Genomic DNA, 25,242 nt, shown 5'->3' with positions numbered 1-25,242 from the left:
AAATCAGTGAAGAAAAATCACAAACACTCTCATTCAATTTAATCCTCATGGAGATCAACTGGCTTTTATGACACAAAACTCAGAGAACAACAGAGATGAGACGCACAGACAAGATGCTCATAAATCTCGTATCAGCCTTTTGTTGAAGTGTTGAAGGTTCCTGGGTTATAAACAGGCCTGTCTGTGGTATAAACTTTTAAGAATACAGACACCGCAGAAGACAAGCAACATAAAGGCCACAGCTAGAATCCTCAGGGCTTGAAACATCCTACTATGAATCATGGAAATCCACGTGAATCTTTGTCAATAAACATTAAGTATCGATGATAAAAGTAATGTAATCATAACTAAAATTTTTATTGTTCTTTCTCATTAACTATCTCATTTGATCTCCACAGTCCCCTGAAATAAGGCAGATATTATTCTCCCCAAAACATAAGCAACAATTTGAACCATTTATCATCATCATCATCAAAAAAAAAATTGATGTCTTCTCCATCTGGAAAACTGAATTTACAACTTAAAAAAACCCTACTTTAGAACAGGTTAACACTGAGGTTTCTCTTTATTTGAGAGTAATTCAAACATCTGGATTCTATTGCTTTAACAGACATAAACTAATGCCAAATCCCCCAGGTTACTCAAAGAAGGGTCACACCCCTCTAAAAACAGATAAATGCAGAAAACAAGAGTTGCTCAATCTGCACAACCTGCAAAAAGGAAGTAAGCCCAAATTTGCCCTGTGGTGTGCGGTACTAGTAACCTATTTATAAATCATTTGCTAAACCCTTTCCAAATCACAGGAACACCTAAAAAGGACTCGATGTTTTTATTAGCAAGTTTCTTCAAGTTAAACTTAATTATGTTAGTGGCAGCAACATTCTGCATCGTTCTAACAATGTAAAGCTAACTCTAACTTTATCTGAAAGTAGTAAGGGTACTGATTATGATTATGATTATTATTATTATTATTATTATTATTTTTTGCTTTCACCTTAGAAATTGAGAAACATTATGTAATAGCATCTACACCACTCTTCTTTAGCCCCAAGGCAATTTCACAAATGGTAATTAAGGAGACTCACATTTACTGGAGAAACCCAAGAGGAGATATGAGCAAGCTGTTTCGCCCCTCTATTACCCCAAGATCCAAGAGCTCTTGGAGACAGAGGATGACAACATCCTTAATTATTTGGCTTTGGGCAGTGGTTTCTCAGTGTAAGACTAAAGAAATTGCCCAATTTCAGGAGTGATTACAGGTGAGCGAGCACACAATCCAAAGAATGGTAATTTAGGGAAAAAATTCACTACAGATTTATCAAAGAAATCTTGACTTAAGTGCATCACAACCTCACCATTCCTGTTCATCTTCATTATGCAGATTTACTCTTCAGTTAACTTGTTTCCAATAAGGCCAAAGTTGAGAGCTTTTTCCCCACACTCTGTTCCAAGCCAATTTCTGCTCTACTGATTTCAAAGAAGCACAAGTGTGGATAAAGCCACACAAAGTTATCACCACTAATGAAAACACAAATGTACCTTTTACTCTGACAATGGATCATTAATTTCTCCTTCATATCTGAAGACTGTAACACCTAAAAGATTGATTCACTTGATGTAAGCTTATTTGATCACCCTTAAAAAAATTTTTACTTTTTAAGGCTTTATTATCTATTCAAGGATCAGAAACAAATACAAAACCAGAACTGATTTAAAGTCAAAGAGACATCTCATGCCTTTTAAAATTATTAGCCTGTTTACCCACCAAAGAGAGAAAAAAAAGCTCTTAGTCATAAATGAATGCCTGGTTTCAATCACTGAATTATCAACTATTCTAATTATGTTTGCCCATTTCTGTAAGGGACATATCTAGATTTTTTAAAGTATCATGGATGAAGAACACCCTTATTCAATAAGAAGAAGAAAATTTAAAAATCGAAAGGCAAAACAATTTCATAAAATTGTAACACTTGGAGTAGGACTTCTTGGTTTCAGGCTATTAAAGTGCAGCATTTCTGCTAAAGAACAGTTTCAGAGCTAGAAAAAGATGGAAGGCTATAGCTAAATCATTTTACAAATCAGACATAAGCTGGACAAAGATAGCACCAAAGAGCCAACAAATATTTGAATGAGAAAATCTAAAAATATTAGTAAACCAATTCCAGCAATGTTAACAGTGCACACAGTGTGAAAGGATGACTCAACTTTTGCAACTCAGCATGTCACGATGTTACCAGGAAAGGGGGAAAATATTATTATTCCAACAGATGTCTAAAAAGCATTCAATAAAACTCAGTAACTATATCTACTTTAAAAATATTTGTAAATTAGGAATAGTGGGAAATGCCCTCAACTTGATAAGTGATCTTTGCCAGAACCTATGGCACACAACACATCTATTTACAAAACATAAGAAGCATTCCTTTTACAACAGAAAACAAGACCACGAGCATTGCCACTCTAACGTTATACTAAAGCCCTAGGCGAAGCAATGAAGAGTTATACTCAAGAGGTAAAACTCATAGATAGATGATGTAATCATCCACCCAGAAAAGTTAAGAAAATCAACTAAGTTATCTATTAGATATTAGGCCCAGAGTTCAGCAAGGTGGTCTGATATAGAAGCAGTTTTGCTGCACATCTACGGTGACTAATTAGAAAACATCATGGGAAAGAAGAGTTTGTTCACAAGAGCAACAAAAATTTTTATAAAACATCCATGAATATACCTAATAAGAAATGTGTAATTACTCTATGAGGTAATGTGTAAAATTTAAATGAAGGACGTTTTAAAAACAGTGAATAAATAGATATACATATCACATTCCTCACAGGGAAGGCTCATTTTGTAAAGCTGTTAATTCTCTCCAAAATTAATTTGGTACAATTTCAATAAAAATCCCAAAAGCAGTTTTAAAAGTTGAAATTGACAAGCTTTCTAAGACTTACCTGGAAAATAAGAGTAGGTACGATATTTTAAAAAAAACAAAACAAAACAAAACACTGAGGTATGCCTCATGATACAAGATATCAAAATGTCCACTAAATCTGTATTAAGTATAACAGTGTGGTATTGGTATGTGAAAGAAAACGTATCAACAGGACTTAATATATCCTAGGGAGAGCATTTCACATCAGTGAAATGAGAACGGACTAAGTAAATGGTATTGGAATAACTGAGTGTGTCCATCTGAAGAAAGGTAAAGTCAGAGCCTTGCCTCACACAGTAAATACAGGCGTTCCTCGTTTTGTTGTGCTTCACTCTATCATGCTTCGCAGATACCACTTAAAAAAAAAAAAAAAACAAGTTTAAAGTATGTGGCAACCCCGAGTCAGGCAAGTCTATTGGCACCATTTTTTCAACAGCATTTGCCCGCTTTGTGTGTCTGTGTTACATTTTGGTAATTCTCACAGTATTTCAAACCCTCCACCACCAAAAAAATCAAGACTTGCTGAAGGAAAGAGATGATGGCTAGCATTTTTTAAGCAATAAAGCATTTTAAAATTAAGGTATGTACATTATTATTTTAGTCATAATGCTATTGTAGACACTTAGTAGACTGTTCTGTAAACATAACTTTTATATGCACTGGCAAACGAAAAAATCTGTGTGACTTGCTTTATTGCCATATTCACTTTATCGTGGTAGTCTAGAACTGAGTCTGCATTATATCCAAGGTATGCCTGTAAAGATAAATTCCAAAAGTTTTAAAGAGTGAAATTTCTAAAAGTGTAGACATACTAGAAAAATACAGAAGAGTACTTTCATAATCCTAGGAGTGGGTGGGAAGGGTTTTTAAAAGCCAGATACAAAACTGAAATCATAAGAGAAATTACTGACAGATTTTACTACATAAAAATTAAAAGCTTTTATACAAGATGCGAAGTTACAAGACAAGCAATAGGCTGGGAACAGGTATTTTTCGCACATTTCAGAAATATACAGAGTACTGCATCAGAAAGAAAAAACAAATACCAATGGAAAAATGGTCAGAAGCACAAACATGCAAATCAGAAGAAAAATGAGCAAGACCAATAAAGACACAAAAGAATGCTAAACATCTACAATAAAGGCACTATAAAAAGAGAAATGTTTAAGAGCAGGGGCCCTGGAATGAGAATGCCTCTGCACCCTGGCTGTGTAATCTTAGACAAGTTACTTAACATCTCTGTGTCTCTCATCTGTAATTGAGAGTAATACCAAAGTCAGAATTGTTAAGAAGAGAGAGTGAGTTAATATGCATAGTTTTCAAAACAATACCTGCCATAGAGTGAGAGCTCAGGAAAAAATTAATTACTATTTAATATCATTATTAATATTATCAGAGTTGGTGAAGACATAGGGAAACATACTCTCTTATTTATAGCTGGTAAGAGCAAACTGACAAAGCAAATTGCAAAGCAATTTGGCAGCATGTATCAAAATTTTAATGTATACATATCATCAGATCCACAAATTCCACTGCTAGAATTTTATCTAAAGAAATGTGCCCACATATATGCAAAGATATATGTATCAGAACTTTGAGTGCAGCATCGTTAAGAGCTCTATATTTGGAGACAGGAAATGCTGGTTCTAGTTTCAATTCTACCAGTAACAAATCATGTAACCCCTGTGCAAATCACTTCACTGTTTTGATTTTTTTAGTTTTACTCTACAAAACGTGGATAATGACTGCCCAAGCTGCCTCAAGAGGAATACTTTTAGGTAGTGATCCCCCAGGTGGGATCCCTAGGCCAGCATTATCAGCATCCTCTAGGAACTTGTTAAACATTTCAAATTCTCTAGTCCCACTCCAGACCTATAGAATTAGAAACCCTAGGGGTGTGGGCAGCAGTCTGTGTTTTAATAAGCCATCTAGGTGATTCTGGCACAAGCTTAAGTTCAGGGATGAGCACGTGAAACTACAGAGTAGAGCTGAAAGAGCATTAGTACTACCACCATTAAACACACAAAAATAAAACTGTTTCTACCTTTCAATTTCATGAAAAGGTACACCTTGGATAATCATCTCAATGTGCTCCTCTGTTACTGAGCCTGAGCTTCAGAAAGCACTGATGTGAAGCTAGGAAATCAAATTAATATATGGAACCAAGTAAATAAATACAAGTTTTTTAGGTCAAGGATAAAAAGCTTTAGGTAACCTTATTAACAAATCAAGCAATGTCTCAAGCATCTAAGTTCCAAGACTTTTGATCAGAGGTTTCCATAACGGAAACACTGTTTTAATGGTAGCCTTTGCCAGCATTTTATCTACTAATTCTTGATCATTCCCTGAATTTTTCAGGACACAAAGACAGTCACCTATTTCTCGATAAGCTATTTGTTTGGCATATAACAATAACACTAGAAAAGTCTTGGTCCTTTGCTTGGCAACTTCACTTCTCAGGGGTTGAATGCTGACTCTCTGAAAAGTACATAGGCTCCCCTATTTTTCAGAAGTTCATATTTTTATTCTATTAAAAAGCATGTGTAGAATCTTAAAGGGTATGGAACTTTTCATGATCATTTGAGCAGTCTGATCCAAGACTCCTGAAGTTTGATCAGATGATGCTCTGGGTCGCTCACATATTTTTTTTCTAGTAGGATTAACACTTATGACAGTAACTATTCTTTTTTTATGGAGTAAATTCAAGCACATCTTAATGTTCTTCACTGAATATGTAAAAAATAACTATATTTGGTGAGTTTTATGTGACGGCAAGGAGAGACCTTACTCTAATAATGATATAATTCCCAATAAAATACAGTAATAGCAATCTATTCTCTAATTTATATATATATATATATAAAACACAGCTTAAAGTCAAGAAATTAGAATGAAAATCACCAAAATAGGTATCCAAAGGCTATATTATGAAGGTCATTAACTCTCTCCATAGGAGAGCCCCTAGGATCTCAAAAGACTGTAGTCTTTTTACTCTGATGCAATTCTCATAGGATTTGCTACATGATTTACTTAGTTTCTAAATTCAGAGTAAATCTGAGGTAGCAAAAGAGAAAAGGAAAAAAACTCTTATGAGTGGGTCCTCAGCAAGGACAAGAGAACCACTGCACTAAGTGTATTTAGGTGTTAAGGTACCCCCTCCTCTCCACACTTGAGGACTTTAAATCTTTATCTTTTAGTTGCGCCCTCTCATCACTCCTATTTACACATCTGGCACCACAGGGAAATGCTCACATCAGTTAAGTTTTTATAGTATCAGGCCTTAGAAACAATACTTCCCTTTAGGAAGGAAATTCTTAACCTTTTATGAGATCACATTACTTTGAGAATCTGATTTTAAAAAATATATTTATATATCCAACATTTTCATATGATCTCAAGGAGTTCATTGACCTTCTGAGGCCAATCCATGGCTTCAGTAACCAAGGACTCCAAATTAAGAACTTGTGCATTAGGCACCAAAAATGCTTAAGTTAAAATTTAGGGTTTTATTCAGGATGACCCTTAAATGAACTAGGCAACACTATAAATGCTAAATAAACATGATCGCTAAAGCAATACTAAAAAATACACTTCAGAAGAAGTGACTATTAGTAAGGCTCTCCCAAGAAAAAAAAAGTGGCAAGAGATGAAAAAGAAAGAGAAATATTCTGCAAATTCTTTAAAGGCTGTCTACCTTAGCAGCAGAACTCTTAGTATAGCAAATATGTTTCTCACTACTAAGGTGACAATGTCAGCAGTTAAAGATAATTCCTAAGACTGTAAGTCTCAAAAAGTGACCTTGCAACTAAGCCAGAATATCATTTTTACAGTGGTCAAGAGCACTGGCCTAGGAAACAGATCTGGAGTCTAAGGACAGTTTTGTCATTTACTAGCTATATGACCTTGAGCAATTACTTAACTTCTCTAAGTCTTAGCTTCATATACGTAAATAGAACAAATTAATTCATAAGGTTGCTGTGATGATTAAACGAGATAACCATATACGTTGAACTCTTAGAACAGTGACAAGTGGTCAATAAATGGCAGCTATTAGCTACTGTTTAATTTCAATTAACTCATTTTCTTTTTTTGCGTAGGCATTTATAGTTTGTAAATTGTTCCCACACATATTATCTCTTATGATCCTCTGGGGTAAGAACCACATATCCTCATTTTACAGTTTAAGAAACTGAAGTCAAATGACTTACCCAAAGACACTATTTAGTAGGAAAAGAAACCTGTTCTTGCTTGACTACACCAGGAAGCAAGAGTCAAACTCCTTTCCTCCACAAAGCTTAGAAGCTCTGCCTTTTAAATTTTGTTTAATCTTTTTAAACTGTAGTTAAATATATGGAACATAAAATTTGCTATTTTAACCATTTTTAAGTGTATGTATGGTTCATTGCCATTAAATGCATTCACACTGTTGTGCAACCATCACCACCATCAATCCCCATAACTTTTTCTTCTTCCTTAAATGAAACTCTGTACCTATTAAACACAAATCTCTCATTCCCCTCCACCAACCCCTGGCAACCAGACTACTCTAGGTACCTCACACGAGTGGAATCACACAGTATTTGTAGTTTGTCACTAGCTTATTTCACTTTGAATAATGTCTTCAAAGTTGCTCCATGTTGTAGCATGTGTCAGAATTTCCTTCCTTTTTAAGGCTGAATAATATTCGGTTGTATTATATGCCACATTCTGTTTATCCATGTATCCACTGATGGAAATGTGGGTTGCTTCAACTACCTTTTTTATTTTCAAAGTATTGTTAACATCATTATTTTGAGATTGGTTATCCAGTTGCAGATTATTCACTCCATTTCTTTAAAAAGAGAAAATGCAAGTAAGTGGTTGATTTAATTCTGTAGAGTGTACAATATAGAGCAGTAAAACCACTTTTTTTTGGGGGGGGCTATTTTTTAGGCACTCCACCAGGAATTAACACAAAGGAAAAAAGTTGAAATGCAAATGAGTTTAATTTGATTTGGTAAGAGAGTAAACTGTTAATTAAAAACCATAAAGTAGATTTAAGATTATCTATAAATTACTTTACATGCTATTCTTGGGACCTTTAATCAGGGATAATGGAAAGTTTCAGTTGTTGGACATTAAATTAAAAAGTTGTTCAGGGCTGACCTGGGAGGGAGACAGAGGTTGCTTATGTACCAGGAGTCTGGCAAAACAGAAGTAGGTGACTTCCTGAAGTTACTCTGAATGAGTGCTAATATACTACGAGGACCAAACTGTTGCTATCTAAAAGTAACCCTAAACCACTCAACTAGTTTAAGAATTCAACTTGAATAGACAGGAGTTCCTCTGTTTTGACCTTTATAACTGTGAGGTGAGATTAACCACAAGCTTCAGCACACAGTTCTCAGAAATAGCTAAACCACAATGGAAGGGAGGGACAAAAACTCTATAGAGACTGCAAAAACAGTGATGATTTAAAGATGCAACTGAATCTTGCACTTCAGAGATTAAAGGTGTGCATGCAGGCTTGGGTTGTAAGCACGTACTACTACAGGCGGAGACAAAAAAGAAAGTGAGCTAAACTACTGAAATCCAGTTTTCTTAAATAATTCCAGACTACAGCCAGAGGGTGTGAAGAATGGACTGCCTTTCTTTGTGTGCAGAGCTTGCAACAGAAACCCATGGTCACACGCAAACTTATCTGAAACAAGAAAACAAAACAACAAACACGGGAGCTTGATCACCAGGACCGGCAAGGGAGTCCTGGCTTTTCCGGCTGGCGGTCCAGAGGCTACTGACTGCCTTTCAGCCTGGGTCTCCCGAGTGCCACACGGCTGTCACTCCGTCACCACAGACAACTTCCCAGGGACGACCCCACTTTCAGATTCTCTCAGTTTACCAGAAATTCTCGGAAAGGATTCTTCTGTTCGCCTCCCCACCCCTAGGACATTTTCTGCCTCCAAAAATTACTCTGCGCCTCCACCCCACTATGCCCCCGGACGCCCCAAGACCTCCATGCACGCAGAGTGCGATTTCGCCCTCCCTCGCTTCCTTGCTCCCAGCTGCTGGGGAAAGCGGCTGCTGAAGAGCAAACTTTCCGGGCGTTCGCGGAGGGCGGGAGGGCGCGCGGCGCACTCACAGCTGGTTGATGGCGTTCTGCGAGATGACCGCGTCGGCGGAGAAGTAGGGGATCATGTCGGGACCACCGAGGCTGCAGGTGCAGGCGGGGGGCTTCCTCTCGCGGGCCAACGTGCTGAGGGTCATGGGGCCGGCTCAAGGTGCACAGCTCCGCATCCTGGCCCCTCGGTTTGGGCACGAGGCGCTCCCGTTGGGTTCCGCCGGACTGGAGGTGCGGGCAGCGCGGGTGCCCGGCGGCCGAACTGGGCCCGCCGGGTCGCGCGGAGGCAGCCGCCGCAGCCCTGAGGCTCGGCTGTGGAGTCCCGGCGGCCGGGCGCCGCCAGCAGCCCGCCCCAACCCGCGTCCGGGGCTGGGCGGGGCGGGGCTGACGGAGCCGGCGGGAGGGTCCTGCCGGTGCCCCGCCCCGGAGGCTCCGGCACCCGATGGATCCCGCCGTGGGCGTCCGGCCCTGGGGAGCAAGGGTTCCCCCAAGACTCCTCGGCTAGGATGAAGGAATGAAGCGATACGGGGGTGGGCAAGAAAGGCTCGCATTTCTTGGGAATGTTTCATCAGAAAGGTCCTGCCTCTTAATTGGCTTTATACATGAACCTCAAACCCAGGCCGTATGTTCACAAATGCAACAAATACTTAGCAACGGCGTCCTATGTGCTAAGGGCTGGGAAAATTCAGATTAATTGGATTTTTTTTTTTTTACAGCAAAAGAGTTTGTTTTATGATGGGAAAAAGGTCTAGCTACACTGTTGATAACATCTGCTAACCCTTGTAAATAAATTTAAAAGGGCTTTCTTAACCATCCTTCAAACCAAGGAGTCACAGCCTTAACTGCACATATGAGTCACCTGCAGAGATTTTTAAAAAATCCCAATGTCTGGCTGCACCCTAGACCAATCAAATCGGAATCTCTTAAGGCTGGGATCTAGACGTCAGTATTTTCCAAAGCTCCCAGGGTTATTCCAGTGTGCAGCCATGGTTGAGAACTATTGTGCCAAAGAATCTAGAGAGGAAGATGGGCTAGAGATTTTATCCTCACTTTGCAGATGGGGAAACATTCAGGTTCTAACCAGATGACCTCGTTTGTAAGTGACGTCACCTAGATGGGAACTCTGGTTTTAGACTCCTGATCTAGGGCTTTCCCCATCAAATCCTATTCCCTGATGCTTTCATGAGTTTAAGCCTTTATGATTTTCCTAACAACTCACTGAGCAGTGCCTTTAACCTGACCAGGGACCAGCTCTTTGTAAAATGAGAATCTCTTCTGTCTGCCTCTCTCCTACACACTATGTAGCAGTGGCTTACAAAAAAGGCTGGCCTGGTGCAGGCACTCAATAAAAGATAGCTCCCTTATCTCTTGCCCATCAGAACAATATTTTCAGGCATCACTATTTTTAGCTTTTCTGGATACTTGACTAAAATATGTATCAATATAAAGTTGGCTTAGGAATTCCAGAGCCAAAAATAATTTTAAAAAGCAACTTCACTATTACAAGAGATCATGAAAAAAGATTTTAAGAGAAATTAGAGGAGAATTATAAGAGAAAAGAGACTAAAATTAGGAAGAACTCACTTTACCATTCAACATATGCTAGAATCAAGAAGAAATGTCTTTGTTTTATATAAATTTTCAGATGTTTTCCTATTGGGAAGTTCGGCAATTTTCAAAATACTAGTAATGAAATAATCTAAATTCTGTATCTAAAACCAGAATCACTCTTTAGTTAGTTGACCCTTCATTAAACTTAAAGTTGTTGCCAAGGCACTGAGGGACTTGAAATACTGCAAACTCATTCTGGAAAAGAATCTAAATTTCCTACAGATCTAGTAATAGGAAGGAACTAGTTAGTAAGTGAAGAGTTAATGAAAGGTCTGGACCTTGGAATCCAGTGCATCATCATCTTCATCCATCTCTAGGAAGGAAAAATTTTGAAAGATTTATTCAGGCTGTGTCAGCAGGCACCCAAATGGAAGTGTAAGAAAAAAATCTGCTGATACACCCCAAAATAAATTGCTTTAAATATCTGGCAAACTTGCCAGTTTGAAACTTCTTCCAGGCTGTAATTTATTACAGCCTCCTGCAGTGATCCAAAAAAATAAAAAGAAGAAAAAAAAAAAAGAAAGAAAAGGCAGCAGGCTGTTTAGAACAGTATTGCTAAGGTGAGTCCAGTTCCTTTCATGACACAGCAGAGATAGGATTTTATTGAAGTCAACACTAAATGATGCCATTTAGGAAAGATGATGGCAATGGTAATCACCTGTATCTGTTGGAAAAAGAAGGCAGTGGGAAATATATCTTACTCACTTCAATACTTCATATCTCTGGCATTTAAAAACCCTAGAGATAAAGATTTTATAAATATGTTTACTTGTCTTTTATAAATAGGCTCCTATAGTGACACCCCAGAAATGCACAGCCCTTTGTTTCCCCTCAAAAGACCTCTGTCAGTGCCTGTTCAACGAATGAAGGAGACTATTTTAACACCCCCATCCAGGCCTTTTCAAAAGCTTTTCAAAGTTAAATTCTCATTTTGAGCTGTAATATAGAAAATTGGGAAGTGCTAGAACATGACTCTTGGTTTTTAACAACAACAAAAAATCTTTGCAGACTGGAGTGCCTTTAAGGAAATAGTTATTTCTACTACTATCTGTTTTAAAAAGTTGAACAAATTCCTTTTCTTTTCACAATCTGCAGAGTGTCAAAATGTCAATCAATTTAGTTTCAGCTCAGTTTAATCCTTTACTCTCCACTGTCAGGAAACAAGGCTCTAGGGAGCAAGCTCTCTATATCCAAGCATCTACAAATTCAGAAATGATTCCAAATTAAATTGACCAGCATGAAATAAACTATGCGAGTTTTCAACTCCACATAAGTCAGAAGAGGCTTTCTCTAAAAAAAAAAAAAAAAAATCTGCACAAAGGCCCTGAAGAAAAATTGCTGCATTTCTTTACATTCTTGCTTGAGTTAGTAGATTTGTAGATTTGAAATGAATTTTGTCATGTCATCTGCTAAACATTTCAAGGCTTAGAAATATGTGGCTATGACCAAATTAAATTTTTTGTAGATTCATATGTTAATACATTAAAAAATATTTAAATAGATGTCTCTTGTATCTGTAAAAGATATCTCCATTACTATCTCCATGTGTCCCTCCATAAGGTATAAACATTGTAAAACCATGTAATATCAGAGGCTCGTGTACTGACATTACTGTGCTCCAGGACAGACCCTGAAATGTGAGTTAAGGATATGAAGATGATTTTGTTATTCTAACAAAATTTCAACATGGGTGGATCACTTGAACTGACAATACTAAAAGAAAACAGTGTTAATTTATAGTACCAAAAGCTGGGCTAGAAACCAGAGGACCTAAATTCTACTTCTAACAGTCATTTAATAAACTGAGATTTTGGTCAAATCACATAACTTCCTCTGTAAAATGGGATAATAAACCCTGAAGAAATGTCCCAAGATCTGTTTTTGGGAGAGTTCAGAACCACAGGAGAGGAATTTCATCCAATCTGGAGATCCTGAGAAATAAACTTAATCCACTTAAGGTAAACAGTCATTTAGTTCAAAGCAGTACAGTCCAACAGTAAAAAAATTCTGGCCTTGGAATTAATTGGCTGGGTTTGAATCCTAACACTACCATTAGCTATGAATTTTAAATAGCTACTTAATCTCTGGCTCTGTATTATTACCTAATTTATGAAGTTATTGTGAGGATTAATTAAGTTAATACATATAAAGTACTGAAGAGTGTCTGGCACAAAAATCTACTCTTTGGCCTTAATGGCTCTAAAGCTTAAGACAGCTAAGAGAAAGGTTGAGGAGATTGCCCTTAAGGAATAAAATCAGAGAGCTGGAGTCTCTGATGAGGAGTCTTAGATCAGAGTGCAAGACTGTACTAAATTTAAACGTTTTTATTAAAAATTTTTTTTTGTATTTGTATTTGGGATGAAAACTTGGTGAATGAATGAAAGTTAAAATACATATAAATTTCCCCTATATACCACCAATTCATTCAAGAAGTCTTTACTCTTATTGTTTGCCAGACAGTTAATTACATTAACTCAATATTGCCATCTTCCAGTAATGTGAGATCTCTGTGCTTAGTAGAATTTTGTTGCTTTTTTTAAAGACTTGAAATAATATTATTAACATATAACTTTATTTTTTAAATACCTAGTCATAAGAAAAATGATTATACCAATCAGAAGACCTATTTGTATTTTTCTGTTTTCTCTAAGGGCTTGATCTAGAGAAATAAACAGTAAATTAATCTCCTGGGTGTCAAAAGGGAGAAAACCAACACTTTAAAGAGTTACAAAACAAAGAGCCTGTTACCTAGAGTAGCACAACATTCTGTCTCCTGTTAATCTGTAAAATGCTAGGATAAAACTCTCAAGATAATACCCCTAATTTCAAACTTGTTGCCCAGACTGCACCAAGAGGTATCTTGCTACACTCAGTCAAAGGCACTCTTCATATAATACAGTAAACCAAACTCTGTAAACAAAGGCTCTTAAGAGCAATCATGTTTTGCAATCACCATGTGGCTAGTAGTTTTGTTTAAAAGAATATCTGACAATAGTTTTTAAACACTGGATCAAACAGTGTCACTGAGCCCTTCCAATTCTTTCTATGGAACTTTCTACCATAAGAGCAATGGGGAATACTGAAAAGATACGCATATCAACTCCATGAGAGGCAAATCTAAGGCATTCATCCCCCATGTCTTAACCACCATATGCTCTAGTAGGAAGAGGTGCTGAAATGCTGCTTTCTTCAGGTTACAAAAGCCCCACACTCTATTGTTTAGTAAAAATAATAGGCATTTATAGATCACTTTTCACATCCAACACACTTTACAAAACATTTAACCATTTAATCCCCAGTCTATTTCTTTAAAGATTAAAAAAAATTTCTTTAAACACATGCTTAAAACAACTCTTTTTCTTTTTTGGCAGAAGTCAGAAAGGTAAAATAAAAGTCATTTTTCTCATCCCCATCATCCTACTCCCAGGGATGCTTGTTAGTATTTCCAGAAATTTTCCTTGCATAAGGAAACACTGATATATTGTAGCTGCTCTTTAAGAAACACACATGTGCACAAGCATAGAATTACATTATGCATATTATTCTGCTTTTTATCCTATCTCTCCTCCCTCCTCCACCCCTGCCAATTATCACAATATCTTGGACACTTTTCCATGTTTATACAGATTTACCTCATTCTTTTAAAGGAGTGCATAGTATTCTATTTTACAATTGTATATAATTTACTAAATTATCCTCTACTGATGGACATTTGTTCCCAGTCTTTACCATTATATACAGTATCATTATGAGCATGTTTTCACACAATCTTTGTGCATACATGTGAATATATTTGTTGGATGGATACCTAGAGGCAGAATTGGCAGTTAAACATCTTAGGAATTAATAGATATTATCAAATTGCCCCCCTAAAGGGTTTTAGTTTTTTATTTTCCCATGGAATCTTTGTGTCTTCTCCCACACTGTGATCTATTAAATTAGCTCAGGGCCCAAGATTCTCTTCTACACATCTTTCACATACTTCATTAAAAACTAAATACATATATGTATGCATGTATATATGTCAATGTGTGTACGCATATGAGAAAAGTAAAACATGCTTAAGGAAGCTAGAAAAATACGCTAAATTGTAAAGAAAAATATTATGAACTATATTATAGATAACTGATTTCAAAAAGAATTACTTGGAGTATAACAAAATATATACAGTACTTAAACTATTTCAAAGATAATTTTTAATTCAGAAGTTATTTTAAGATTTTGGTGGATGCTAATGCTAATGCTGAACCAGGTATTTTAGATGAATGATAGTATTAGGCCACATTTGGCTCAATATCCTGGAATGAGGTAGGACAGAGATAGAAAAATGGAAAATAAATTTGGGAGTAACAAAAAATGGAGTCGAGAGGAGCTGAGAAATTCTTGAAAATAAAGACAATAACTGATATTTATTGTGCTGACATTCACTGTGTACCAAATCTTCTATTAGGAATTTACATGAAATATCTCACTTAATTCTCACAAACAATCCTATGATTCTCATATGAGGCTCAGAGGTTAAATGATTTGGCTAAGGTAATACAGCAGTATTTTAAACTCAGCCATTCAGAACCTATTTTCTTAACCAGTATTCTACACTGTCTCCAGGATGACGTAGGTTCACTATAGAACAGGTTAAATCTAAAAAGGTCTACTGCCAACAGGAAGAACTCCTGGGGACCTTAAATACCTACCTGCCTTGCCACACCTGGTGTTTTCTCCTCTACTTGATCCTAGCTAGAACAGGCCCTGACAATAATAGGGACCTAACCCAGGACTAAATATAGCAGTAAGATGATCTTCTGGCTGTTGTATACCATCCTCTTGCTACCAGATCCCTTAGAACTGTGGATTTCAAACTAATATTCATCACAAGAAATTTCTCAAAGCACTTATATGTATAGATTTTTTTGTTTCCCTAGTCTTTTTTTTTTAAACACAGCATCTTATATGAAGGAGACATTTAATGTATTTGTGGATAATGATGGTATCATCATCTCATCTGATGTTTTAAATAAACCCACTAGCTGGGCAGGTATTATCATTCCTTGTTACAGCTAAAGAAAAAGATGAACCAGACTAATATGTTGGTGATAAGAAGCCTCGACTCTAGGCTCAGATGTGTCCAATTCAATGTGTCAACATTCTATTGACAGATTAACTGACTTCAACTGGGCTAATACTGAACACCTGTAGGCCAAGCACTTTGCTAGGTGCAGATTATCAAAATGAGTAAGAGTTAAACACTTACTTTCTAAACACAAAATAATTCCCTACTTAAAATCTCCAAATAGTTCCTTACTCCCTTTCAGATCAAGTTCAAATTCTTCCTTCTAGCTTTAAGATGCTCCATAATTTAAATCCTACTATAATTCAGTCATTATGGCATTTTACCCTCAACTCCATCCCTTCTCCAACAGAGTCTATTTTTTACCCATTCTCTCAAAACACATCCTTGCTATAATTAGGTGGTTTCTATTCTGTCCTCTTATATCCAAGTTTCACTCTCCTCTCTGTTCATATTATTTCCTCTCTGAGACCACTTTTATCCAGCCTTTCTGATTATCCATGTATAACATATTTTTCAAGGCCCAGGTCAATTCTCAGGTCTTTCATTAATTAAAAACTCTATAGTGTTTTCACATCCATCCTCATTTGATTCTGATTGCAATCCTGTGTATGGGTAAACAGAGCTAGCTAGATTATCAGCTTCATTTCATAGATGAGGAAATTGAGGCTCAAAAATTAAGGGACCTGCCCAAGTTTACATAGCAACTGTCAGAGTTAGGATTTGGATTTAGGCTTTCTGATTAAGTCCAATGGTCAATTCCTGGTTTATAGTATGCTATGGCACTTTTCTAACTCCCTTAGAATTTGTAATCTGTATTGTTACTCAAGGTCTTATTCTCTATTTTATGCCACATAATTTATCTCTGTGCTGAAGCAAACCACACAGAGTAACTCTTTTGTAAACATCATAGAGCCTAACACAGTGCTAGGCAAGTCATAAGCATTAAATATATTTTGGGTGGCTGATCCTTTACCCCACATCTCACTACTTTCTTCACAGGGCTCTACATAAATATTTTCTGAGGGAATCAGTATGTTAATGACACAGGTTCTCTCCCGCTGGGAGCTCCCTCCCTCACACCTGATACAGGGAGAAGTCCCTAAGACTCCTTTTCACTGCCTCATCTTTCTGCTGCCTCTTGCTCTTTGGGTAGATGCCTCTCGTACAGAGAATACAGTAGAGGCCCTGGAATACAGTCCAGTATGTAAGGGTTTTATTTTTATTTTCAAGCCTGCCCTAGACTTTCAGGAGCCAAAAGTTCAAATCGCAGCAGGATTGATTCAGCCCTTTCACAAGCAATTTAGTACCATGCGGTTTGTTGAGACTGATCAAGTTTCCAGGCCCTGACTGAGCAGCATCATTATCTCTCCAAGCTTTCACGTATCAGCTTCCCTGGCCATATTTCCGTGTCTCTTTTCTCTGAAATCAGGTGAACATGCAAAATTACACACTTACACACAATTTTCAACAACCATGTCAAATATCTTAAAAGAATTTAAATACAATAAGGGAAGTTGTTTTTCTCTCTGGGTTAGGCAAAATCAAAAAGGATGCACTCCTCAACTCCTACTAGAAGGGGGGCACTTTGTATCATTCTTCAGCTAGTACATCAACTAAGTGAGAAAAGATATGGTATTGCCAGATTCTATTCAATCCACCTCAGCTCGAAGGCCAATTGGACAATGGATCTTAAGTGAAGTGAAAAATACTTTGCCAGGGGAAAAGAAGACTACGTAGCAACTTTTCTTTCACTTTTTAATTGTGAAATATTTCAAACATACAGCAAAGAACAGAGAGGATAAAAAAAAAAAAAACCAGCCAAATAATCCAAAGACAGTATGATCACGTTCTTAACATTTTACTCTTCAGATTTTAAGAAATAAAACATTAGTTGAAGCCCTCCTACCCGCTGTCCTTTCCCTTTTCTCTATACATGTAACTACTCTCCTGAGTTTGGTGTTCATCTTTCCTTCCATTCATGTGTTTATATTATGCATGTGGCATATTTTTCTTTAATATAAAACTCATTCAGAAATGATAGCTTGTGAAGCATTGAACTTCTAAAAATTTTTTCTTAAGATTACTATATAAAATACATACAAATGAATAAACCTTTTTCCTGTTTAAAGACTTCTAGCCCAGGGATGGATAAATGAGTAGATATATGATAAAACCAATGTAGCAAACTTAATTGTGAGTCCAGGGGGTGTATATTTGGGTGTTTACTGCACAATTCTTTCAACTTGCCTGCTTGTTTACATTTTTAAAAAATAATAAAATGTTAGAAAAAAATACCCAAAACCTCTAGTTCATATTTTGTCTAAAAATCTCAGTGATATCAACTGGTTTCAGATACTTAAGGCCCTAGTATACTTACAGAAAACAATAATTAGACTTAATAGTCTAATTACTATTTAAGCTCTTACTTTATGGTATGTAACAAATAAAAAGAGAAAAGACCAGTTCCTCTAAGATTTATCTTCACATAGTTGCTTCCTGTAAAGCAGTAATTTCAGCTTTGACTTTTCCATCCTTTTCAGGAGATTTCATAAAATGATTTGTTTATAATCCCTTTTTCTCATCATGATTTAAGCCCAAAGATGGAAAACTATTTATGGTTGATAAGCACCCCTAAAAAATGAGTATATTAAAAAATTAGAAGAGAAAGACTTTTAAAAGATTTTTTAAAAAGATTTTTATAGTTTCCCCCACAAACCTTCTAAAATAACTTATCTCAGGAAAATGCTCTGCTATAAGTATATCTTGAGAACTAGTACAAAAGACCTTCACTATTGATAAAATACCACTGTGATATAATATTACACAGTAGTACTTTGCCTACTGTTTGAAGTATTTTCACATTTGTTATTATTTTTGCCTCACAATAAGCATACTAATTTTTTTTAAGGAAGAGGAAATTGAGTCTCAAAGACTGAATGTACTTGTCTACAGTCATGCAACCAATACAAACATGTCTCCTAACTCCCGTACCAGTGCTCTTTCCACATAACTGAGAACAATGGACTAAAAATCTTTTTGTTTCAGTGGCATTTAAAAATGAATAGATCACCAGAAATTACATTATTTATTATTTGTTTGTAAAGTGCTTTACCTTAGTGGTCTAACTTAATAATAATTTAACTCCTTGGGGTTGATATTTTCAGAATTTTATAGGCAAAGTAAGCTAGTTTGAGAAAACTAAGCTTGACTGCCAACTGTTTCAATTACAGCGTACTACCTTCCAAAAGAAAAGTCCTTCAAAGAAGAGGATTGTGTTGGGTTAAAAACAGCAATTCCATTTTGGGCAATGAGAAATATTACTGCATTAACACAATTCTTAACAAAAAAAATTAAAGAAAAATTGTTTACTTACTAAAACTATATTTAATTTAAAACTGAAATTTAAAAATATGTATAAGCTGATTTTTAAAAGTTGAGCAAATAAAAATATAATAAATGACTGTCAAAGATAAAATCCTTAGTGAAATTTTTTGATTGCTGAAAACCACTTTAAATTATAGTTCTTTTCATATTATAGAAAATAAATTATGAGCTTAGAGTGAAAGCCTTATGACAGATTTAGCTAACACTGAATGAATTACAATAAAAGAAAGTTACTTTCATCTTAAAATATTACCAGGTGTAATTTATTCTAGATTTTACTGGAACAGAAGTGGCTGATTAAACAGTCAGTTAAACTGTAACAAAAACATAGCTCTTCCACCCTCCATTCTGAAACTCTTTACAGTTGAATGTAATCCAAAGTGGCATCTAAATACACATTTAGAAGTTACTTCTTTTAAGAAGAAATTCTATCACTAGATTAAAAAAAAAATGAAAGCACACAAATACCTGCCTTTGTGGGCTATAAATCTTTTTTGTAAAGATGCAGTTCCTGTCTAAAGGCGTCTTAGTTCTCTAGTCACCCCATCTGAAAGGGCTATATTGATATCAGACTATATAGAGTGACACTGCTTGAATGACGGATGTGTTCCATCAAACATTAAGTTCACATCTCTGAAGAGAGTTCAAATTTTCCTCTGCATCAAAAAAAAAGGGGGGGGGGAGTGGGAATACCCATGTTTTCCCTCAAGAACCTTGTTTTTTTTTTTTAAATCTCAGAGGAAAGAGAGCTTTAGTCAGTCAAATTAAAGCATTAACTATGAAAGAATTTCTGCTTACACTTGTACATGGGCGTAATAAGTACTGGAATGATAAGTACTAAGAATCTAGCGAAAAATCCTGTAATAATAATAATAATAAAAAAAAAACCTCTAGCAAACAGAACATTAAATTTCTCATACTGAACCTTCAAAACAGGGCTTTCAAAGTCCTAAATATTAATTTATGTTTGGACATACACTATACTTATTGTTCATATTTTATAGACGGGTGAAGAGTGGCACACCAAAAAATTGAATGCCAGTTTTACCAGGCACCATATTACTGCTGGTATTCAAAGAAGTATGAGAACATATAATTACATACTAAACAGCTCCTAGTAAAGCAGGGGAGACACATGAGAGATACGAAAAAAATGGCCCTCAGTCCACCAAACTATCCACTGTTCTCTCTGAATGGCATGTTTTTACAGGTTTGCACTTGGAGGTGTTGTTCACTTAACTTTAAAAAGCCTATTCCTGGGGGGAGGGTATAGCGCAAGTGGTAGAGCACATGCTTAGCATGCACAAGGTCCTGGGTGCAATCCCCAGTACCTCCTCTAAAAAAAATAGACTAGTAAACCTAATCATCTCCCCACTAAAAATAAATAAATGACAATAAAGAAAACAAAAATTTAAAAAAAAAAAAAAAAGCCTATTCCTTCCTTACTGTCATCATCACCCAAAGCTGTCTGGTTAAGGCTTTATTCAAGACCCCTTCTATAAAGGTTATTAAGGGTTATAAATGTTCTTAGAAATAGTAAATAATTTATTGAGCATTTACTGTGTGTTGAGCATTATGCCAAATCATGTAAATGAATTATATCTCATTTCATCATCACAGCAATTCTGTGAGAATTGCGAAGCCAGCTTCCACTTTGAAAGGACTTCTGGATTAACTGACAGTCTTCATCCTCTCTGTAAAGCACTCTGCCATAGTAGCAGAGATGTTCCTGCCTAATGGGTTACTCTTCTCTAGAATGCCGGTCCACTTTTGCTTTCACCAGTTAAGTTGTATGCTTATCAAGAATATTTGAATTTGTTTTAAAAACTGTTGGTTCCTATTGCAATTATAATTGTAATTTAATTAAACATTATATAAACCAATTACGTATGAATACGAAAACAAAAGGTTGTTACTTACTTCTAAGAAAATGAACTTGGATGCTTCTGAAAAAACCTAAATAAAGGATAGTTCCTGCAAAAATTGCTGTTGAATTAGGTATCACTAAGAGGATTGAAAAAGACTGAAGGAAGGTTCTAAGTATCTAGAATTCTATACTCTCTTCACAACTGACTGTAAGTTCTCACTCTAAAGAAACCAAAACATGAAATTAAAGACAAAGCATGCATGATAGGTATGAATTATATACATACATACATACATTCATACACATATACATAATACATACATGCATAGAACTAGACATTAGCAGATAAGAAAATTAGGACAATCCCATGTCTCATCTAATTCTAAAATCCAGGTTCTTAACCAATACTCAAAAAGTGCTCAATAAGTTTACAAGGTAAATGAATGAAAAATGAAACTCTCCATGGTAGATGATATGGGATAGGCTTAAAGGATGAATGGACTGTTACCAGACAGAAAAGGGATGGGAAAAGGCATTCCAGAAGAGGGTAGGAAAAGCTATAGAGTCAAGAGTATATACTAGTTAGAATTTGAGTTCTGTGCTGTATGATTTGGGCAAGTCTCTAATCTCTGTGTCTCAGCTTCCTTGTCTGTAAAATGGGTAAAAATAAATAATTCCCTGGGACTGTGATAAGGATTAAATGAGGTAATGAGTATAAAGTATTAATTGGGTACTTGCAGGCAAATATAAGTTGATTTTGAGAGGACAAAGGGCATGTTCAGGGAAGGGCAGATAGTTCTTTAAGACCTGAATAAAGGTTGAGTGGCAGGGGTAAGGCTTAAAAGTTGGACTGAGGTCAGTTTTTAACGTTTTTAAAATGTCATACCAAATTCTATACCACTCTGTAGGCAACAGACAATAATGGGAGACTTTAAGTTGGAAAGTGACATGAATAAATCTGAGTCATCTCTGAGAGTAGGTGGAGAATGTATTGGCATGAGGATCAGTTAGATGCAGAGAAAGCATGTTAGCAATAATTCAAGCAAGAAGAGGTCTAGATTATGGATGAGGCAGAGAGGGATGAAGAGATGAAGAGAAAGGGAAAAGTCTGAGATAAAAACAAGTATCTCTATTTTATGCAACCCCTTCTGCCCTTAGTGATTCTATAAATACAGAATTAAAGTCCTTTATTAAGTTATTAACATAAATCTTGTACTGAAATAAACTCTATATTATATTATGCAGCCTTTTAAAATCTGATTAAAATAGGTTTTGCCAATTGGAAAAAGAATACCCAGATGATAAAGCCTACAGAATCACCACAGAATAAAAGGATGTCTGTCCAAATCCACCTTAATTAAACTTGATGCTTACTACTCCTACTTGGGTGTTTATTCAAGAAATTCCCCCCCCCCCACCTAATTTAAAATGTTCCTTGTTTCAGTCTATATCCTTTCCCTTATTTGTTCTTTCATCAGTAAGAGGTACAGAAGATAGAAGTGATAGGTTTAGGGACTGATTAAATATGTGGGGAAGAATCAAGGATGAATATGAAGTTTCTAGCTTAAACTACTAAGTGGATGGTAGAGTCATTAATAAGACGAAGAAAGAAGAAACTTTGGAAGATAAATAAATTTGACTAATACAATGAACACAAACTTAGGACATACAAGAGATTGTAGGCAGTTACAAATAAGGGTTTAAAGCTCAAAAAGAGATCAGAAGTAGATATATAGATTTGAAAGTTCTTGGCATATGGGCATGACGAATGGGGTGGACAAGGTCACCAAGGGAAAATATACAGAGCAGGAAATGAGAAGCCACAAGCATCCTTGGAATTGTGTGCAAAATTAAGTAGTATGCACACATTTTTCTTAGGAAAAGTTCTAGTATTTTAACCAGCTTTTCAAACAACTCCATGTTTCTCAAAAGGTTGAACATTTCTACTCTATAAAGTAAAAGAAAAGCAAGGATAGTTTCCTGGGGAAAATTAACTTTTAAGAAATGAACAGGGAAAGAATTGCTGGTAAAACCATTTGGGAGACTCTGGGCAGAGGGTATAAGGAGAACCAGCAAAGAATGAAAAAAAGAAAGCCAAAGGAGGTGAAAACTGCAGAGAAGAGTGGTCAATACTGGCATTTATGATGGGGATCAAAAATTATTCACTGGTAGACTTAACAAGAGCAGCAGTTTGAGCGGTGGAGGGGGCAAAAAGTCAGATTTCATGGGTTGAAGAGTGAATGGGAGTTTGACAAAGGAAGCAGTAAACACAGTGTTCTTTCAAGAAATCAAAACAAACCTGTAGTTTGAAGTGAAAGCAAGGTTATAGAATGGTATTTTAAAATTGTATTTTAATTTCTTTTAGTCTGATGAAGACCTAACCATGTTTATAAGATGAGGAAAACAAACCAATAGAGAGAGGTAAAATATACATTTAACCAATAACAAAGTAAAACATTGTTACAATAATTGATCTTGATCTGCAAGCATTTTTAACTTAAAGGATGCAATATTTAAAGAGTTTAAACTCCAAGAGATAGGAATATTTCACCAAAGATACAGATACAAATAAGACCATTAGAAAGCTCTGCAGATTCAAAACCTTCCGAAATCTGTTCACATACTTGAAACTAAAAGATTCATATCAAGTTGGCTCATAAGTATTTTTCTAGAATGACAGAGAAATGTAATTCTGTGTGTGTGTGTGTGTGTGTGTGTGTGAAGGATAATTTACATCCTTTATCTTAAGAGATCTGTATAGGCTCATTTTCTGCTTTTTTCTTTTTTTGGTGCCTCAGAGCAGATGATCAATCAGAGGTAACTGTTAAAATAATGGCTAACCCTCTTCCTTGGCAAACTCAACCAATATCTTAGTTTACATTATTATTGCCATGCTGTTAAGTAATTCTGATCTTCTCAATTACAGGCCAGGTCCCAAACTCCCACAGGATATCACTGCCTGCAGGCTAAATGGCATTTAAAGTTTAATATACCCCCCAAATTATATGATGTAAAAAACAAACAAAAACTGGGGGTGGTGGGGAGGGTTAGGGGATAATCCAGTTGATGAGCTTTACATGGTGGAATCTGGTACTCTAAAAATTAAACTCCTATATAGTTACTTTATCACACACAGTTAAGGAACTTGGAATTTCCTATGTGACTTCTGACCAACAGATTATTTTACAAAAACAGCAACAATAACAGTTTCCTCTTTTCAATCACAGATAAAATCTCCAAATTAAAAATAGTAAAACACATGGACTTCCTATTGGCATAATTTTATATGTAATTATTTGTAATTGTCATCAAAATGCCTTTCCTATCATCTACAGGGCTTGTATTTTCCTGTTCCGGAGGATATCAATTATACATATTTTGTGTGGCTAAAGATGCAGCAGCACTATGTGAGACAGTGTGCATGTGTAATGTACATATGTTATAGATGATCCTTTTAATAGAAAGCTTGGAGTTTGGTTTGCTTATAATTAAGTTATTTGGTATTCTGCAGAATTCACATACCAACCTACCTAAGACAATCACCATTTAATTCAGTTGAATACTGAAATGGTTTCATTAATTACATGTTCCAGCTGTTAAAAGGGATAGTTATGCAAAACAAAACAAACAAAAAATATTGGCCTGCCAGGTATATTTAAACTTATCTGAAAAGGGCTCTAACCTTATGTATCAACTGCTTTTTTTTTTCTTCTTTCTTTTTTTTTTAGAAAAGGATGAAGAACTAGGCTATAGAGATTTTGAAGATTTCTGAAATACTTATTGTGAAGATTTGTTTTTTACGGACATAAAATTATGATTTTAGTTTTATAAAAGCTCATTTTATAATGATAAAAAGGAATAATAGTAATAATAATAATGTTACTACTTGTTGAGTGACTCTTATTGTGATAGGGGCTTAACCTGTGTATCTCAAATCTTAATGAAAAACTAAAATATTCTTGTTTTTATTATGGAGTTGAGGAAATAGACTCAAAGAGGTTAAGTATCTTTTCCCAAAGCTTGAAAAATGTGTGAAAAGTATGGTTCTTTATTTATTCCTTCTACAGAAAATTATGTGCCAGAATTTAAGGATACAATCATGAACAAGACAGAGATTGTCTCTGCCCTCACTCAGTTGTAAGTGACAAGAATAGACAACAGGTAGTGTGTAACAACAATGTTGGAAGGGCTGTGAAAGGGAAGCAGAGAGTCCTGTTGGAGCACAAGGTGAGAATTTTTCCACTGAAGAGTAAGGATTGTTGCAAGCAAAGGTGGCTTATAA

The 25,242-nt window shown here is 35.8% G+C and overlaps 1 protein-coding gene across 4 annotated transcripts in view; it reads right to left on the bottom strand.

Annotated features, from left to right (window-relative positions):
• The window catches only part of SSH2 (slingshot protein phosphatase 2), a 215,607-nt gene that overhangs the window by 85,380 nt on the left and 104,985 nt on the right, over positions 1-25,242 (bottom strand). The window contains exon 1 of one of the 4 annotated variants that reach the window (XM_010978942.3): positions 9,049-9,354. The exons of the other annotated variants lie outside the window; for them this stretch is intronic. Coding sequence (XP_010977244.1) covers positions 9,049-9,173 — 125 coding nt within the window. The 5' untranslated portion in view covers positions 9,174-9,354. Of the gene's footprint in view, positions 1-9,048; positions 9,355-25,242 lie in introns of those variants that run through there. 4 annotated transcript variants of the gene reach the window in all.

Source organism: Camelus dromedarius, chromosome 16 (genome assembly GCF_036321535.1).
Source record: "Camelus dromedarius isolate mCamDro1 chromosome 16, mCamDro1.pat, whole genome shotgun sequence".
Classification (NCBI taxonomy): domain Eukaryota; kingdom Metazoa; phylum Chordata; class Mammalia; order Artiodactyla; family Camelidae; genus Camelus; species Camelus dromedarius.
This window is presented reverse-complemented; position numbering and strand designations above follow the sequence as displayed.